At 39.8% G+C, this 20,086-nt stretch overlaps 1 protein-coding gene across 1 annotated transcript in view; it reads right to left on the bottom strand.

Annotated features, from left to right (window-relative positions):
* Window positions 1–4,234: 4,234 nt before the first annotated feature.
* The window catches only part of LOC148018198 (uncharacterized), a 47,034-nt gene continuing 31,182 nt past the window's right edge, over window positions 4,235–20,086 (bottom strand). Inside the window, exons 4-9 of the mRNA XM_087661991.1 lie at window positions 8,089–8,227; window positions 5,486–5,560; window positions 5,246–5,367; window positions 5,037–5,112; window positions 4,666–4,725; window positions 4,235–4,501 (exon numbers count right to left, since the gene is read on the bottom strand). Coding sequence (XP_087518117.1) covers window positions 4,373–4,501; window positions 4,666–4,725; window positions 5,037–5,112; window positions 5,246–5,367; window positions 5,486–5,560; window positions 8,089–8,227 — 601 coding nt within the window. The 3' untranslated portion in view covers window positions 4,235–4,372. The remainder of the gene's footprint in view (window positions 4,502–4,665; window positions 4,726–5,036; window positions 5,113–5,245; window positions 5,368–5,485; window positions 5,561–8,088; window positions 8,228–20,086) is intronic.

Genomic DNA, 20,086 nt, shown 5'->3' with positions numbered 1-20,086 from the left:
ATATTTTACATGTACATGAAAATTTTGATTTGTGCAAACCTCATTTTACATTGTCTCTTAATTGAACTCATTTGACTAAAAAATAATATGTGCTTAGTATTGCACAAGGGTTGCAATGATTTGTGCATTTTTATTTTGATGTGGCAACACAAATCTTAATTTCAAACTATTTATTATGATTATTATTTTTTAATGTCTTTTTGAATGAAAATACTCACATATTTGTGAGGAATGAGGAGTGCAAGTGGTTAGTGGTTACAAAATTATCATGTATGTATGTGTATACCATCTACAATTTTTGGACATTTTAAACCCATCACTAAACTTGAAATCACTGACCATAGATCCTACATGGCGGCACGCATTTGAGGAATCTAAATCAGATCTGTAAACATCATCCCACACCCCCCTTAGGGTTGATGAACAAATAGTCAATTGAGAAAATATGTATGCATCTCTAATTTTGGCACATAAAAGTCCTTTATTGTCTTAGTATATAGTTTTTTTTATGTGTATATCACGATAAATCATTTTGTATCACCTACATGATAATCTAAGGGAACTATGTGCATGATCAATACATTTTTCATATGTGTCTTCCACAAGTGTCATAATCAAACAAACAATCGTATTAATGTTATTACATGTACATTGTGTGGTGCACGTCACACAAGTTGGCACATGTACCTTATTATGTTTGATTGGCCTTCTTTATCAAGGAAAGCTTCTCAATTAGTCTATGGGGCAATACAATGGTTGGGATAGCCTGCTCGCATATAAGCATTCAACCACGTACTATCTGCGTTTGCATGCAATGTCAGCTTAACTCATGATCCATGCAAGATAGTTTTATGCACTCATTCTTGGAAAATTTCACTCCAAAATGTACAATTGGTTTCAATGAAAGCATATTGAGTTCTCATTCATTTGACTAAATAATGACATCCACACTAACATGAATGTGGTTTACATATTGTAGAGAATTTGTTTAGGATAAGGGCATAGTTAAGAGAGAGAGAAAAAGAAATCTATTTTTAAGACTAGATGGTGCTTTGATCATTTGTCTTTTGTTGGTTTTACGTGTAGATAATCTGACATGAACTTTCAGTGTTTTGGTTGCTGTTTGAAACATGCATTGTGTTGTCATGACAAATAATGAGAGAGAGAGAGAGAGAGAGAGAGAGAGAGAGAGAGAGAGAGAAAGGGGAGAGAGAGAGAGAGAGAGAGAGAGAGAGAGAGAGAAAGAGAAAGAGAGGAGTAGGGGAGTTAAAATAGCATCATGTTATAAGCTCCATTGAGACCCACACTTGCTCAAGTCCTACCATTTTGAGCACCCGCGCTTGCACAAGTACTAGCACAGAGCACTAGTTCTCATGATTGGGCAACATGTAGAACATAGTTGATATGCTTTGAGCCTCGATAACTATAGAATTTTGCATTTACTTAAGAGAGAATATAAAGATCCTCCAAAAGGATGGATTGTTGTGTTTGTGGATACAAGCTCTGACTGTCCAATCTCAAACCATGCACCATTGGCTAGGACATTAAAGTCCACCCCTTCATCAATGAAAACATCCATTATGTGCTCTCTCTTTGCAACTAGTTTGACCCTAAGACATGTAAGAGGCATAAATAAACTCTTCATTATTGAGGTCAATGCTAGTACCCTTGATCTTTTAGATTGAAATTTCACACCCTACCAACTCAACCCAATTGTTGATCATTTCATGTTGAGAGAAATCCGGATATGCACACAAGATACTACAGTCATAGCAGTTTGGGTCTATCTTATTCACTTGGTGAAATTTTTGCTTCATGGGGTAGTAATGAACCATATATCCCAACGATTTGCAACTCGATACATTATGGTTTCATTGGGTTGGGTCTTTTTTCTCATCTCCTTTTCACTTTTTCTTTTTGGGCACAATGTTGCTTTCCTCATGGCATGAGGTAAAGTGTTTTTCTTACCTAAGAGCAACATTAGTGGAGTTGTTCTCAATAGCTTTAGTCCATGAGAAAGTTGAAGAGTTAATCTTTGGGGAAGATGCTACAAGGCTTTTGAATTGGGATTGTAAAGCTTCTAGTTCGCGATCAGAACTCCTTCACATGAGGTTATTTTTTAGGTTTTCTTGTGGATTCCCTCTCATAGCTTGTGGCTGTTCTAACGTCTATGAAATCGCAATTTAAGATATCTGGCCCTCCTATATTTAGTGGGTTCTTCCATACTCTCACACTCTTAATATTGAATCTTCCTCCTCTTGGCATTCTCTATTCAATGGCTAATTAGCATGGTTCTCCCCTTATCTAGTTTGGGTATGTTGCATAGTGAAGGGGTTCTTGAGAGAGGTGGAGGATTTCTTGGAGGCCTCAAGGTTTGTGGGCCAAGCTCTTAACCTATCACCTAGGTGAAGTTTGAAGACTTGCAATTGCTTTGCCTCAGTGGCAAGATTGTCATCCCTCACTCGCTTGCTTGGATGGTCCTTTGGCCCTTGGATTGGCACTCGTTTCTATGAGCTAGGTGTTTGCTATAAGTGTTCGACCTCAGAGTGTACCATTTTGGTCCCTTCATCTCCTTCACAAAAGGTTTGTGCTAGAGTCATTTAAGGGTGTACCATCCAAAATTTAAGGGTGACTCCTTCATTCCTCTTTGTAGTTCTCCCTTTTACTAAACTAAGATGGCTAGGTCCATTAGTTTGCTCAAGATGTTCTAACTCTGGTCTACCCGTGTCCTATATTGGACCCCTGAATGTCCATGTTTCAATTGGCCACTACGTAGGGACTCTAAGAGCTTCTTGAGATGGTTCAACTATCTTCCTGTTGGGAGATATTCTTGGCTCTTCTTTTCTCGATATGTGTCGTGATGCAACAAACAGTGATAGAAGATGTACCTCCCTATTGCTTTATAAATGCATGCGCTCATAGTGTTTGGGCCCTTAATGACCTTACTCATGAGTCTTATGTCTTCTAGATTTGTCATCATCAATCCCAATTATCCCTATCATGGGTCCAGTCCTCCGGTTTCTTGTTTAGTTTCATCTCAATAGGCTCTTGGTTCTTCAATGGACTGCACACTATTAACTCAAGTTTACTGGAGTCAAGTTGTGGTACTCAACTCAAAGGCCCTAACCATGAGCTCGTGCTGAACTCGGTTTCCCTCCTTGCAAACCCAATATGTTTTGCCCATGCAATCTCTTAATAGTATTTTAAATAATTGCACCAAAGAGGGATTCAATATTATGTTTTGGTCAAGGGCCAATGCCTTTAGGGTAAGCCACTTATCGACTCAAGTTAGTGAACTCACTTGGGCTTAGCTCCACTTAGGTAGGATGTACTAGGTCTTGGCAAGCAAGCTTATTGGGGATTGTCCAAACTAATTGGAAGTTGACAGTAACTCCTAGTCCTACATGCGAGGGTCCTTTTAGTGGCTTGAGTGTCGGTTCTTTTACACTCCCATAGTCTTGATGTGCTCTAGATCATTCTTAAAAATGGTTTGGATTTAGCTTAATATAACCCTCAGCTCACATTTGATTATTTTCTCCTCAACACAAATGACCCATGCCTAAGTGGTAGCACACAATTCAATCCTAGATGACCTTAGCCAAATGTGTTGTGCCTAATGGCTATGCGAGGTGAGGCCATAACCGGCGAAACCTACGTGTGTTATGCCTAAATGTGATGCAAAAGTTGACTAGACTAATCCTAGGGACATGATGGCTCTAATGACTAGGGTTAGTGGTCCTAACTACATGTGGTGCATGGGGTTCTCAAACACGTGGTGAGATGATAATCTAGTGGTATAAGTTAGAGGGTGTTGAGCCTACGTATGTTGGGAGCATGCTACGGTTAGATTTAGGCAAGGTACTAAGGATTACTTGACATTTTGAATGTAATTATGGGTATCCTTGTAAAATTAGCTTATACATTAATTATCATTATGCTTACTTTAGATGTGTTCAGACAATCAACCTATTCATGAGTTTCCCAAACAACCATGTCCCTGTATCATATCGATTGCAAGGAAAAAAGTAAAACTGGTCATAAAAATTCATATCCCCGCATGAAAGTAGCACCCAACCCAGAATTGGAAGTGGGAAGCACTATAAACCTTGTCATTAGGCATTATCTCTATACCAGATAAGATGGTTAAGTCATATTGTGGTCAGGATTGCCTGGAATTTGCCCAAAAAGACACTGAATTATGATACCATTGTACAACCACAAGCTGAGAAGAAAGGGGTAGCAAAAAAAACCATATTTACCATTTGCTACAAGATAGTATGTATACATGGTAATATGTACACTCACAGGACTATTAAGTACCTACAATAGCCTTATCCACACCACAGCTGGGCAGTGAAGTAAGCTAGCCAATTTAGGCTCTCTTTAACAATGTCCTTATCAAACCCCTTGCAACTTTATAGAACCAGAAGAGATTCATCGAAGCCAAACAAGGAGGGACAATGAGCAAGCAGTAAAAGCAAGCTGTAGACATTTCCTTAACCTGTTAACAAAGCAGGCCACTCTTCAGAATTGGACCTTAAAAACAGTCATTACCATCAGTGTTTCATGCAATGAAATAAGGTGTAATGAAAGTGGGACACTCATAATTAAAACTCAAATCGGCAATTACCATCAAGGTATTTCATGCAATGAAATGAGGCATACCTGACTGGAGTGGGAGTAAATGTGAAAAAATACGTAAGCAAACAGCAGAACCCTTGCAAACTGCATGTTAGGAAAACACACAACGATTAAATTTCTTCTTGTGAGTTGATCATTAATAATGTTTACATTTCTGCAATGTGGTCTTTTTGAGTTCAAGGGAAATACAGAGATGAAACAAATTAAAAATGAAAGACTAAAGAAGACACAAAACCACATCTGCAGATATCCTCCCCACTAACAAATTTTCATTCTGATGGAAATGTCTTCCGAGTAGATTAACCAGAGTTAATACATTATGAGAGGATGACTATAGTTGTTATTGGCTTGTAGTTTGCTACATCTTTAAAATATGACAAACCTGAAATGCTTACCAGCCATCCAAAGAACAAGAGAAATCCGTTAATGATGTAGGCCTTTGAATTTTTCATCCCAGCAGCAGCAAGGTACCTGCCTAACTGTAACTATGAGAGTAGATGCCTTTTACAAGAAATACTGTTGCATAGGAACAGTTCTGCTAATTCTTCCTCTCACTAAAATGCCTATTGAACAGTTGCATATTTACTCTTCAAAATTGACTTACCATCTTAAGTTCACTGAGGGAGTGGTGACCTCTGAGAAAAGCACAAAGTAGATGTAGAAGTGTCCCTCTCCACTAAACAGAGACAAAGCTACAGAGATAACCGATAGCAGATGATGCACGATCTGTCAGCAGATAGCAGATGATGCATGATCTGTCAGCAACACACAAGTACATATCATGGAAAATATATCTTCACCTTAAGAAAGCACAAAATAGGAGTCCATTAGTTACAATACTTACATATTCTTTGCCACCCAGCATTGGATAGAACCACACAATCATGGCCAAGTCTGAGATGAAGTAACCAATTGATACCTAAAGAAAACAAAATCATCAGATGTGTACAGGCATCTCTTATGCAAGACAAGTTCAGATCTCCAAGAATGGTGAAAAAAGATTCTCATCCAGTTAGAGATATATATTGGCATTTAAATACCTGCCCAGAAGCTCACATTGTCATCTTACATATCAATCCAGAAAACAGAAACTATTAAATGCCAGGGATTCTTCTTGAAGGAGGTTCGCAAATGCAAAAGACTCTCTCACTCAAAAACAGAAAATTACACAGGATTACCTGAGTGCCTACACCTACCCACACCCTACTACAAAGAACAATGACTACCCATAGAACAGTGAGCAACCCACTTGGCTTTGTACATGTCATTGAGTCTTGCACCAGACAGCAGGTTGAAGCTAAATGTCCACCTAGGAACCAATCTGCACGCAAGACAACGCAACCCATACCCACGATGAAGAAACCATAGGGAAATGAACATCAAACCCACCTCCCAGACATAGAACCAAATGGGTTTACCCAAGCCTGGAGCCAACAGCAGATTGGGTCACACACACATCACAAGGAATGGTGTCCCATACCACCAAACCCACACCATCCCAGTGTACAGAGCAATGGCCATTGAACCTACATTCCAAGCGCAGTAATCACAAGAATGTGATCAAATGGGCTTCAAGTCATATTTATAGAACTTGACTACCCTGACCCCAAAGTGCCCCTAGTGTGTTTACGAAAAAAGTCTTAACTTGATTATTTTGGAATATAGATGATAGAGTACATGTTTAAACCCCAAAACAGCAATGCAATTAGAGTATATAAGATGAATACATGAGGGTGTCAAGCTAAAACTTATGCAGCATATGACACATGCACGACACGCATAACTTACAAGTAGATATATGGGAGTGGATACATCATACATCAATTATCATACAAAAGGGGCAGTTTGTTCATACTAAAAAGGGTCATTTTTTCGTACTAAAATGGGTATGGCAAAAAAGGGACAGTTTTTTCATACCTAATTATATGGATACATACCATATTATACTGTACAGATCAGTCCATACTACATATGGAGACAGCTATGCTCCATTGTCAAATACCTTCTCAAAGATGAGAAGTTAAAATAAGGTCCCATCCCCTTGGGTTATGAGTCTCCAAAAAATAATGTTGTTGCCCAGGATGCTACACTCCCACACAAATATCAGAGTAGGATAAATGACATTTAGCATCATTGGAGAAAACCCTTGGAAATGAGGTGAATCAATCTCTCTCTTGCATAGCAATGATCTCCCAAAAAGCCCTCGTTAGATCCCTGCTAATGATCTCCCAAATAAGATTGGATGAAGGTCTTGTCTAACCATCTTCTCCCCAAACGACAAACAATGCATTCACAATCTTCTTCTCATCATATTGTTTTCCTACTGTCCTCCTAGCCAGAGGATCCGATAATGGAGCCCAACAAAGTAGTATAATAGTCTGGCTCAAAGTCACAATGTAACTAGGAATAGGAACAGGAACAGCAACTCTCTTGGGAACAGAAACAGTTATATCAAGAAGGGGAACACAAATGGACTGCCATGTCAATGCAAGAGTGTACATACCATCAATGTCAATCCACATGTTCAACCAAAATTTGTTCACATTTGCATAATTTAAATTTTGGGATTCAGCCTCACAAGACTACAATCATACATCACTAGATATATGTAAATAATTAAAGCACTCACTATTCAACATTTTGGGAAACAGCATCACTGATTGAGCCATTCCTGAAAGGGAGCACCATTCCTGTTCATGTTCTAGCCGTTTCCAGAATGTTTTGCTCATGATCTTCAGCTGCGGCCTAGGCCCCCTTACATCTCTCATGTTCCTAAGAAGGCTAATTGACCATTTCCTTGATTCTAGCCTTTTAAATGAAAGCAGAACTTACCCCTCGTCAGCCTCAACAGCTAGAATGACAGAAGGGCTCTCACTATTTGCATAGTTAAAGCACAATTCTATATAGCAGAATCTTCAATATACCTTTTTTGGCAAACTCCAAAGGATGAAACACTTTTACGGGTAAATTTCAAGCATTTACCAAGTCTCAAAAGTAGTACTAGTAGTAAGGCATCCCAATTCTTATAGACTTCAACGAGTAGTAAAATGCAGAAGCTTTAACACTTTCATGGGGTAAAATCCAAGCATTGTTCAAGTCTGAAAACAGCATGCAAATAAAAACCATACGGACATAATTTTCATGAATACAAATGCCTTGAAATTACATATCTCTAACTATTCCAACTGATTACTTTGCTAAATTCTGAGTTTTCTGACAACCTTCTTAAGTGCAATTTTCGTCAGCAAAAGTCATTGGACTGAGGTTATAATCAATGACATCCACCATGCAACAACACCAGATGAAAATGTTCAGTAACACTATTCAATGCATACCGCCATTAACTTCACGAAGCTTTATAAACATGAATCACTAATGAACACAATTACTTTGCTGTCCAACTTTAATGAAACATATATAAAATAAAATAATGTCAAATTGTCTTACCCCAAGAATTAGTTGAGACAATACTGAGCTACGAAACACCACAGGACCATAGGGAGCATCATCTTTGAAGAAATCACTTATAAATATTAAATAGATTGCTGTTGCAGCTACAACAATAGCATGAACAGTAGAGAAGGCCCTGTGGTATTTTCAAGAAAATAGGGACAAGATTGGAAAGCAAGCAATGTTATTGAAGATCATAAACTTAATTTCTAAACCAATAACGTTGTGGAAAGCAAGAGGGATCAAGAATTTCAACACTCAAATGCTTAATTATGGAAAAATAATATTATTAGATCAAAATAACCTATCAGGTTCATTAAAGCCAACACATGGAGAACCAAAGGGACCTCAAGATGCAATGTTATCAAAAACTACTTCACAAATGCTTCTCTAAAAGTTAAAACAGTTTCCAAACAAATAACCAAACAACCAAGCTACATCCACTTCCTATGACACTGCATTTGAAATTGGATTTAAAATATAATTTCGTGAGACCCTAAGATCCATAATATGACACCCATACAGCCTGAACTATTCCTGCAGTTGCCTATATGTCTTTCAATTAATGTTTCTATTATCTTTTGCCAATAAGAGCTCAAAGACAGCAGACAAATGGATTTCATGAAAGGTGGTGTGTGGTAAATTTGGCAGCTCAAGGAATGTTGAGTTGTTCAAACTTCATCCTCTATCTTTGCAGTAAGCCTTAGGTAGGCCCCTTTTTTACAAATGAAAATAGTGGGCAGGCTCAATGTGTAGAGGGGTGCAATTCCAAAGCAAGCAGCCATGATGTAGGCCCAAAGCCCTAAAATTGGGGAATGGGGGGGTGCGGGGGTGGGGGCGGTGACGGTCCACCGGCCCTTGGAATCCCCCGTGGGGCATGCCTATGAACCCTTGGAGGCATCTCGCAAGACCACAACGCATTGCGTCTCAACACCGTTTCCCAACTCAACACGCACACCTCAACACGACACGGAACCAAAGTTTGCTAAATGGCCCATCTTGAGGGCAAAGCTCATATTCACAAAGGCAGACTTTGTACATGACTAGCCGAAGGCATAGAGAATCACGGTTCGCAAGTGAGGGCTGGTGCTATCAACAGACTTCCAGACACAACTCGACGCTGTGGGGTGAGGGAGCTAGAGGTGCTCCCTCATAGTCACCTAGGGGAATTGTATCCTTCCTGTTTGGATGGCCTGAAGGACTGGTGTAAATATTACATACATTAATCTACACTTATTCACGAAAAAAAAAATCAAAGAGAAGGGGGAGTACTTTTGAGATTATGTTATGGTAATTAATAAAATTAGCGGTCACAACAGAAAAAAGCTTACCGTGCCTTCTACAGTGTTTGGGTGTGCACGCACCCTTACACTTGTACTTTATATATATTATCAAAACCTAAAGTGGTACATCTTGTCATTGTACCAAACACTTTTGTGTGTCGTGCTCTCACTCTTTCTGCTCACTCTCCCTACTTTGAACTCTACACTCAATCTGATCTGCACTCTGTCTCGATCCTTGCACATCGTCATCAAACTAGTATCAGAGCAGGCAAGAGGCAACTCAAGAGTGACGTGTCTTGAGACAGTGACCAGGTGTGAGCAAGTTGACGTGTCCAAGCAAAGCCAACTAGCGAGTAACACACAGGCTGCAACGACCAAGGCTGGGCACAATCAATAGACAATGGGGGAGCTGCAACAGGTCAAGTTGCAGCTGTCAGCACGTGACGGATCAGGCGGGGGCAATGACTAGACGTGACATGTGTGCAAGCGCGCAGGTCCAACAGGGGAGTGGCATAGGTTCAGCAAGTGACAGGGCCACACCTCGGCTCAAGCAGAGATCACACCTAGTCAACATTTTGACAAGCCTGATTTTTTTTCCTTTTTTTTAATTTCTTGCAATCCTTGTTTTCTTTTCCCTCTACCGTGTGTTCGTGTGCACAAGCACAATGTGCAATCTTAGCCTAAAAATTTGGGGCTTTTCCCGGATTTGGGGACTGTGATGCAGAGGAGGATAATCTGACCCAAAAATTGCTAAATTGGTGCACATCTGCCCGAGACATTTTGGGTCTTTTTCACATTTTAGTGAATTTTCTTTAATTTCATTGAAATTTGTACACACCGTATCCAAGAAAATTGGGGCTTTGCAAAATTCCTTCAATTTGTGCAACAATTGCTTGGTATATGCACATGTATTGATGCAATCTGGATGGATTTCCTTTTGAAAATTTGGCATTCTTGACCAAAATTGTCAAATTTGTGCCCGTGAATGCTTTTGGAGTAGAAATTGCAATCAAATTTCAGGGATTTCACATGTAATTGGTGCCTTGGCCTCTGAATGTGGCTGTAATTGCTTGTGGAGTGCAGTAGCAGACACACGCTAATTCTGAAAATCTATTTGTAGATCTGAAATTTCTGCAATTTTTTTATTTTCACTGCTGGTTGGTACTTACAGTGTACTGTGGTCACTTGTGTGACATTTGGGCTTACATTTGGTGACTTTTGAGTCAATTCAATGCTGCAAATTATGGCTGGAAACAGTGACAGCAACAATCTTTTGCACATCAAGAAGCTTGAGGGTGCACATAATTTTGCAATATGGCAAAAACAGTGCTACAATGTCTTGGTGCAAAAGAAACAGGTGAAGCTTATCAAAGCGAAGGGAATAAAACCAGCAAGTATGGAACAAGAAGAATGGGATAATTTGGATGAGCTTGCACACTCTACCATTGAGCTCTTAGTGTCACACAACTTGCTCTTTAACATTGAGAAGCCGAATTCAGCATATGCAATGTGACAAAGACTTGAAGAATTGTATGCTCAGAAAAGTGCAGCCAGCAAGGTTTATTGGCTGAAAAAGTTAATGGTCTTTCACATGAAGAAAGATACAGTCTTGTTTGTACATTTGAACGAGTTCAATTCCATTTTCAATCAGCTGATTACTTTGGATTTCCATATTGATAATGAGTTCAAAGCTACTTTCTTACTATGCACTTTGCTCGAAAGTTCAGATACTTTCAAGACAACCTTGAGTAACTCAAATGCTCAGCTGCTATATTCTGATGTGGAGAGTTCTTTGCTGATGGAAGAGCTCAACAGACCAAATAATTCAATAAACAAGTCTTCTAATGCATTGCACACTAGGGGCAAATTTCAACAAAAAGGAAGTTCAAAAAATAGAGCACGCAACAAGTCTCGTGGCAAAAATGGGGAGTGTCATCATTGTGGCAATAAAGGGCACTACAAATGGGACTTTTCAATTGAAGAAAGAGAAAGGCAAAAACAAAAACATTGAAGACAACAAGGTTGAGAAAAAGGACAGCCAGACTACAAAGCAGAGCAGTGTGAAGATAGAAGACGTGAATGTAGTCACTCATGAGAATGATAGTGACAATGATGTACTTCTTACTTTTTCTTTGAGTACATACGCATTGATTGCAGATTCTGAGGATGACATGCATACTTGGATACTTGATTCGAGTGTGTCTTTTCATGTTACACCACATCATGATTGGTTTTCTAACTACAATGGTGGTACACATGGTGTTGTCCACTGGGGGGATATTTATATATGTAAAATTGAGGCATTGGCAACGTGAAATTGAAATTTCTGCATGGCTCCGTGTTTGCTTTGCATAATGTGAGGCATGTATCTCAGCTCAAGAAGAGCTTGATAAGCACAGGGCAGCTAGATGGCGAAGGCTATCACGCCACATTTAGGGATAGCAAATGGAAAATTTGTAAGGGCTCTCACATTGTTGCCAAGGGCTCTAAAAGTGGTACTTTGTATCCTTTGCATGTATCTAGTGTACGTGACCATGTAGTCGCCATAATTGAGCAACCAAGTGTTTTTTTGTGGCATGGCCGCTTGGAACACATGAGTCAAACTGAAATGAAAGTGCTTTCTTGCTTGGGTTATTTGTTGTCTTTGAGATATACTAATTTTGAACAATGTGATCATTGTATTTATGGTTAGCATGCTCAAACGTCACATAAAAAAACTCTCTCTCTAAAGTCTTCACCGTTAGAGTTGGTACATTCAGATATATATCAAATGCTAGGGTTACCTCTAGAGGAAAGAAGTATTTCATTACCTTTGTTGATGATGCCACACGCAAAGTATGATCCAATCCGTCATAAAGACAAGACCTTGGATAAATTTTAAAAATTCATGGCACTTGCTGAAAATAGACCAGCAAGACATTAAAGTGTCTTCGCTCTAACAATAGTGGGGAATATGTATCCAAAGCCTTTCAGGACTTTTGTAAAAACAAAGGAATCAAAAGGGAGCTCACCGCCCCTTACACTCCTGCCACTCGCTGAAAATCATATCAACAAGACATTAAAGTGACTTCGCTTTGACAATAGTGGGGAATATGTATCCAAAGCCTTTCAAGACTTTTGTGACAGCAAAGGGATAAAAAGGGAGCTCACCACCCCTCACAATCCAACAAAGGGATAAAAAGAGAGCTCACCGCCCCTCACAATCCACCCCAAAATGGTATTGCAAAGCATATGAACAAGACCATTCTAGACAAGGTCCGTATAATGTTGCACATGCCGCTTTACCTCATGGATTTTTGGCAGAGGCTTTTATGACAACTATACACTTGATTAATCAATCACCAAACAGGTCCAAGTGTGGTCGTGCAAGCCACCTTCGTATGCTCACTTGAGAGAATTTGACTGCGAGGCATTTATGCACATTTGCAAGGAAGAATGCAGCAAACTTAAGCCAAAGTCCTGTAAATGTATTTTCCTAGGATATGGTAATGAAGGTGAAATGGGGTATTGATTATGGGATCCCGAGAAAAGAAAAGTAGTACACAACAATGATATTATCTTCCAAGAAGATTGCATGCACAAACAGCCCGAAAAGACACAGGAGGTCAAAAGGGTTGTATTGCGGAAGGATGTACTAATTGGACAGTAAAGGATGCCCGCTAGACAGCAGCAAATACCTGCTGTAAATGTCCTTGAAAATGCAGGGAATAATACTGAAAATAATCAGCAAGATATTGCCCATGATGTACCACAAATTCAGCTAGAACAATTTGCCTTTGGAACAAGCAACCAGCTATACAACATGCTAAACCTACAGAACAGCAAGCTGTTAATGCAGATTTACAGGTTGAACAACCAGCAAATCTTGACCATTGGGTCCGTAGGCCGACCAGATAGATTGTGGTGAGCCATCATACTTCCAGGAAGCAATGGACAAAGAAGACAACAAGAAATGGCATAAGGCTACGCTGTCAGAGATGAAATCTCTCATGAAAAATGGCACTAGCGATTTGGTGCATTTGCCTAAAGGGCAAAAAGTGCTACCATGCTAATGGGTTTACAAAATCAAAGTCACTTCTAGTTCTTTGGCAAAGTACAAGGCATGACTACTACTAAAGGGTACAAGCAAGAACATGGAATTGATTTTGATGAAATCTTTTCTCCTGTAGTCAAAATGACTACTTTGCAAACCATCTTGGACTTGGTTGCATCTAAAGATATGGAACTCATACAGATGGGCAAGGCAGCCTTCTTACATGGTGATCTGCATGAGGAGATCCATATGTAGTAGCCTGAGGGTTTTGTTGTAAAGGGAAAAGAGCACATGGTATGTAAACTCAACAAGAGTTTATATGGGTTGAAATAGGTACCCCGCAAATGGTATCATAAGTTTGACACATTTATGCAATCTCAAGGATTCCATCACTCTCAAGTTGATCATTGCTTATACACCAAGAAGGCCACAGATGGCAGCCTTATTCTCTTGATTTTGTATATGGATGGCATGCTAATTGCAGATAGGGATGTTCATGCCTTGGACTCCTCGAAGCAAAACTTACACAGTAGCTTTGATATAAAGGATCTTGGCAAGGCCAATCATAATCTTGGCATGCGTATACTTAGAGACAGATCGAAGGGTCTTCTCTTTCTATCACAACAGGAGTATGTTACTAAGGTTTTACAACGTTTCAATATGGAGGGGGAGAAAAGCCATTGGTATACCATTGCCTCCATATGTGAAACTTAGTGCAAATGACAGCCCTACATCTGATGATGGAAAGGCTAAGATGGCCAAGATTCCTTGTACTTTAGCTGATGGTAGCTTGATGTACTATATGGTTGCTACACATCCTGACATTGCATTTGCAGTGGAAGTGGTTAGAAGGTACATGGCATATCCTAGCAAAAAGCATCGGGAAGCCATGAAGGGTATCATGAGATACCTTAAGGGCACAAAGGATTTGTGTATTTGCTTTGGTAAGCAAAAGTCATCTATTGTTGGCTTCATGGATGTAGACTATCCTGGTCATCCTAACTACATGAAGTCTACTTCAAGATATGTGTTCACGTTCATAGGGGGAGCACCCTCTTGGATATCCAGGCTGCAAAAGTGTGTTGTATTGTCTACTACAGAGGCAGACTATGTGGCAGCCATTGAGGCATGCAAACAAGCTTTATGGCTTTCACATCTGGTGAGAGAGCTTGGTATTACAGAGGTTCCTATCCTCCATTGTGACAGTCAAAGTACTATCATGCTAGCATGGAATCTTGTCTTTCACTCAAAGACAAAGCGCATACAAGTGAAGTATCATTTTATTAGGGATGTACTTGACAGCAAGAGCATCGAGCTTGTCAAGGTACGTACAGATAATAACCTTGCAAACCTTCTTACAAAGGGTCTTCCAGCAGAGCGGTTTGCTCATTGCCGCCCGATGATGGGGATTGGATAGTATATGTGTATTTCAACTTTGTACATACATAGACTTAGTTGATTCTTTCCTCTACCTTCAAGCACATTGCCTTAATGTGGGAGGTTAGCAATAAAGGCTTTTCGTGCCTTTTATGGTGTTCGGGTGTGCACGTACCCTTACACTTGTACTTAATATATATTATCAAAACCTAAAGTGGTACATCTTGTCATTGTACCAAACACTGTGTCGTGCTCTCACTGTTTCTGCCCACTCTCCCTACTCTGAACTCTGTCTTAATCCTTGCATATCAATATCTGCGTGGGGGGGGAGAGGGTTGGTTTGGGTTTATGTTTTGGTAATTATACAAGTACCCTTTAAGGGAAAAAGTGCGGGGTTGGGTTTATGTTTTGGTAATTATACAAGTACCCTTTAAGGGAAAAAAATGAAGGGGAGGGACATGCACACACACACACAATTGAGCGCGCACGACTATGCAAACATTTGCATGTGTGTGTAGCCTACTATGCAACAACGGATCTATTGCTGCTTTGTGTACTTTTGCAAAGCTTTTGATACTATACCAAGAGAACACATGTTTGCTCCACCATTGAAGTGAAGTAGGGAGGTCCTCTCTCTCTCAAATTATTTGGGCCATATCTTGATGAGATAATTATCTGTCTCGAGGAGGAGATACACAGGGCTACGAAGACATTTGGATGCACTACACTCTTATGCATTGGTCAATGGATATGGTCTTGATCACCACATCCGATTAGATCGTACTTATGATAGATGGAGATCAATGAAGGGATCCCTCGTATCCAAGATCTCTAGGATGACCAAATGTAATGTCTCAGTCCCACATGAGGTCATAATAGCTTAGTTAGGGGCTACACCGATTGTAGTAGCGGCCTCACCTAATTTGTCTCATTTAGACATAATCTATGGAATCTACCCAAACATAGATATGCACGACTAGCTATTGAGTCCTCTCGATAGCTTGCAAGCTTGCAAAAAAGGGAAATACCTCATATTGGCATGCACAAATGTCTACATGGTTAGAGCTACATGGCTTTAGCATGGATAGACTACCCCCCTTTCAATATTCACTTGATTGTGGTTCTTTTCTAATTACCAAGAAGATTAGCAGCATATCTTACAAGCTGGATTTACCTTCGCAAAGCCGAGTTCACCTTATGTTCCAATGTTAGTTGTTTCAAAGAATGATTGGTACAAGTGAAATAATTGTTCCGATTGAGAAAGTCTCGTAGCTTGAGAATACTGCTCATTATATTCCATTCGAACCTGAATTGGTTCTTGACCTTAGGACTAAATGACCTCGTTGGACCATTTATCCCGAAGTATTTGGTCAAGTGGAAAAAACACTCAAAGGTGGAGGCTACTTGGCAGTCGATACGTTCATTGAAGAGTCATTTCCCTCACTTCATTCCTGAGGATATTGCTAAGGAAAGCAATCATTTATAAAGGGGAAGTATTATGTCCCCGGGCATCTGGATGGGCGCAAGTAGGATTGGTTACAGTGGTCATGAAGTGACTTAGTGCGAATGCACCAAGGGCAATCTAAATTAGGGCATCCGAATCCTATCTATAGGACTCAAGGCCCTACTATGCATTCATTGTGTGATCACCACTCTTGGACTCATGGCCCATTGGCCGACACATCCATACACCAAGATGGTGTGGGCTAGTGGTATGGGACACTAACCCTTGGGATATGGTAATGGCCCGGAGTGCTACTAGTTTCCAGGCTTGGAGGTGACCCCATTTGGCTCTATGGTTGGGAGGTGAGTCTAATGTTCAATCCCTTTCATTGTGAATATGGCTTGTGTTATGTCTCATGTGCAAGTTGGACCCTAGTGGACATTTCAACATGGCAAGTACCAATACAAGAATTGAAGACAAAGATGACTTTCTACCAAGAGCATCTTCTCTGTACCACAAACGATGGCTTTATCGTCCATCTACACTACATAGACACCCACCTCTCCTATGAGATTAGATGTGCTATTTACCAATTACACATCTCTTCACATTATTTAGAGATTGAGACTAGCAAATATAGATCCATACCCCTAGAGTACATATGTCAAATATTTCAACTAGAGACAAAGACAAAGGAGCACTACATGTGCTATTGCCCGACACACTTAGATTTGGGGCCGCTTTCATTGTCTTTTCAAAGACAAATTTGGGCCACTATTGAGAGTCGTGGATTACACTAATCAACGATGTCATGGCCTCTTTCTCCTTGAGATACACCAACTTAGAGACACTCCTCGAGAGCAAAGCCCCAGAATGCCGAGAACCTATCCAAAGATCGCTTACAAATTTATTTATGAGGGAGGCCCAAAGGGCTTCAAAGAAGTCTCAATCTCAATCTACATCCAAGAGGAGCATTGAGAAGACTTCGACACAACCACAACCTACACCTACACAAGGGACATTGATTGATCAAGCAACCTAGCTTGCTCAATCTAAACATCCTAGATCTTGACACACGCATCAATGGCACACCTATATGAGGATACAAAAGATCATTGCTCAACCTAAAGCCAAGCTGCATGTACGTCCATGTTATTACTAGTTTTGGCCCATATGCACTACACTTTGTCACTCTTGATTGTATTAGTTAGGACTTTCTATTAGTTGTTAGCACCACAGTTTTTTAGCATTTTAATCCTGCTCATTTAGATTTACTTTCGAACAATTGTATCATCACATATGGTTGTAACTCATTGTCTCATAGGTCAATCTAGCCTTTTGTGGACATTAATAAATCATTTTAGTTCCTCTCTCTCCCTCTCTCTCTCTCTCCCCTCCCCCCATAGAGTTCCATCCGCCTTAGTATTGTTGGCCTAGGCGTAGAGTGATTGTGTGATTAATTTAATGGAAAATGAATGAGAATGAAATAATTAATCGATACACAACCATACTCGATCATAAATAAGAAGTAATGAATTAATGAGAGAGAGAAAGAGAGAGTACAACACTCTAGACGATCACACTGAATGATGCCACACTTCCTCAAAAATGAGACACAAGATATCTTTAAATAATAAAAAATGAAATCCTAACAGCCTAACCGCCATAGAAAACCCTAAAATAAACCCTAATCCCAGTGTCACTTAGCATATATCTACTCAACTGGGACACAACAAACTGAAGACCAAGCCTCGTGTGACATAGATAAATCAAGCATCCGACAACCTGTTGATATCAAGTAGTATCAAAGGATCCACTAACATCATCAAAAGTGAATCTAAACCCAAGCTCCAAGGGAGTAGACACGAGCTTACAATCCTCAAAATTAAAACTCTAAAGAAGTTGTCCAGTATACTTGGATTGTGTCATAATGATGCCCCCCCCTCAACGGTGGAAAATTGGATACCCAAATAATAGTGAAGTAGATCAAGATCTATCATGGTAAACGTTTGCTGTAAATCAGCCTTAAATGCTGCAATTTGACCAGCATTGGTCCCAATGACAAGCATGTCATCAACATAAAGCATAAGAATATTAAAATCATATCCCTGATGTCGAATGTAAAGAGTAGCCTCAATAGGGCTATTTTGAAATCCAAGATACAATAGATGAGAATGTATGCGGGCGTACCAAGCCCGTGGAGCTTGCTTTTAACCATACAAAGTCTTCTTGAGACGACAAATTTTGTGCTTAGAGCCTTTAAGTGCAAATCCTAGAGGCTGAGAAATATATACCTCTTCAATGAGATATCCATGGAGAAATGCCATCTTGATAGGCAATAATACTCCTAATGGTAGTAATGCGAGAGGTAGGGGCAAAAGTCTCCTCAAAGTCGATTCCTTGTTGTTGGGCATAGCCCTTAGCAACAAGGCGGGCTTTGTACCTATCAATAGAACCATCTAACTTTCATTTCATTTTGTAAACCCATTCGGTACCTATGGCACGCTTGCCGTGAGGCAAGTCACATAGATTCCAAGTGTCATTCTAATGGATGAAATCAATCTCTGCCCTCATTGCTTCCATAGTACATGGGAGTTTAGGAAACGGGGGAAATAGAAATGGGAAAAACTAGAGTTTCGGAGTTTCGACCAAATTTTGAAAACGAGAAAACGGTGTTTCGAATTGTACACTAAAAAAAATACAATAATATGTGGGTATGTAAATATATCAATGCCTACAACAACATGTATTCAACTTTCATATAAAACTTTGAGTCTTTATGTCATATGATTAAAATCATGATTCATTACACATTTCACAAGTCACGACTCACGACTCACGAGTGAAGATTGAGGAGTCAAGACTAAGGACTCAATGGTTGAAACTTAAGACAGCTTAACACAATTAAGGCTTAATTTTTAAAATATAAGGCAACAAAATGAATTAGAATTTATGACTCGTGAATAATCTATGATCTAAACTTTAAAGAGCAGTGAAGACTGACATTAAGAACAATGGAACAAGATTCAAGATGCATAATAAGTGGGATCAAGATACAATGATAGTAACTATGTTATGTGAATAATCTATTATCTGTCAAAACTCCAAAGTCCAGTGAGGCTATAAGTATCAACATCAATGAACAACCGACAACTCTAGTCTAGACTCTGCACTGCTAAACTAACTCATGTATATCACGAGTCATCCGGACTCTGAGGATCTGTGCACCATCTCCTTGTCTGACTTCGAGGTCCCTGATCGAGAAGTTAATGAAGCAACCTCAACCTCATCCTCAGACTCTAGCTCTAACTCTACCTGTGATACACGACTATGTGTGGCCCTCACTCTAACCCTCCTCTGTACACGAGTCTCATGCACCGGTGCCGATAGCTCCTCATAGAGCATGGAGTAGATATCTCGCTCCTCCTATGGTATCTGCGGAATGTCATGCACCTTCTCTATATCAATCTTGTCAACATTCACCTGTAAAGGTGAACGAGACAAAGATATATTATATGAGAGGAGATTCAATATGTTCAATGTTCAAACTTCATACATATCACAATTTACAATTCAACTTCCAAGCAAATTAGCAATGTCAAGTGTCAAGGACTCAAGGTTAAAAAGTTAATTATACATAATACTAATCATTATCAATTTACCTGTGAAGGCTCAGGGAACAAAACAGTCCTCACGAGAAGCTGGCGATTACAATGGCAAAACACTAAACGCTCCAATTGGGCAGTTGTAAGCTTGTTTCTCTTTTTGGTGTGGAAGAGGGCCCATGTGCTCCAGTTCCTCTCAACAGGCCCTGAACTACAATCTTGCGAGAGGATTTGAATGGCAATGCATTTCTAT

The sequence above is a fragment of the Lygodium microphyllum genome, chromosome 21 (assembly GCF_053477565.2).
Source record: "Lygodium microphyllum isolate KBCC chromosome 21, Lygodium_microphyllum_v1.1.10, whole genome shotgun sequence".
Taxonomy (NCBI): domain Eukaryota; kingdom Viridiplantae; phylum Streptophyta; class Polypodiopsida; order Schizaeales; family Lygodiaceae; genus Lygodium; species Lygodium microphyllum.
This window is presented reverse-complemented; position numbering and strand designations above follow the sequence as displayed.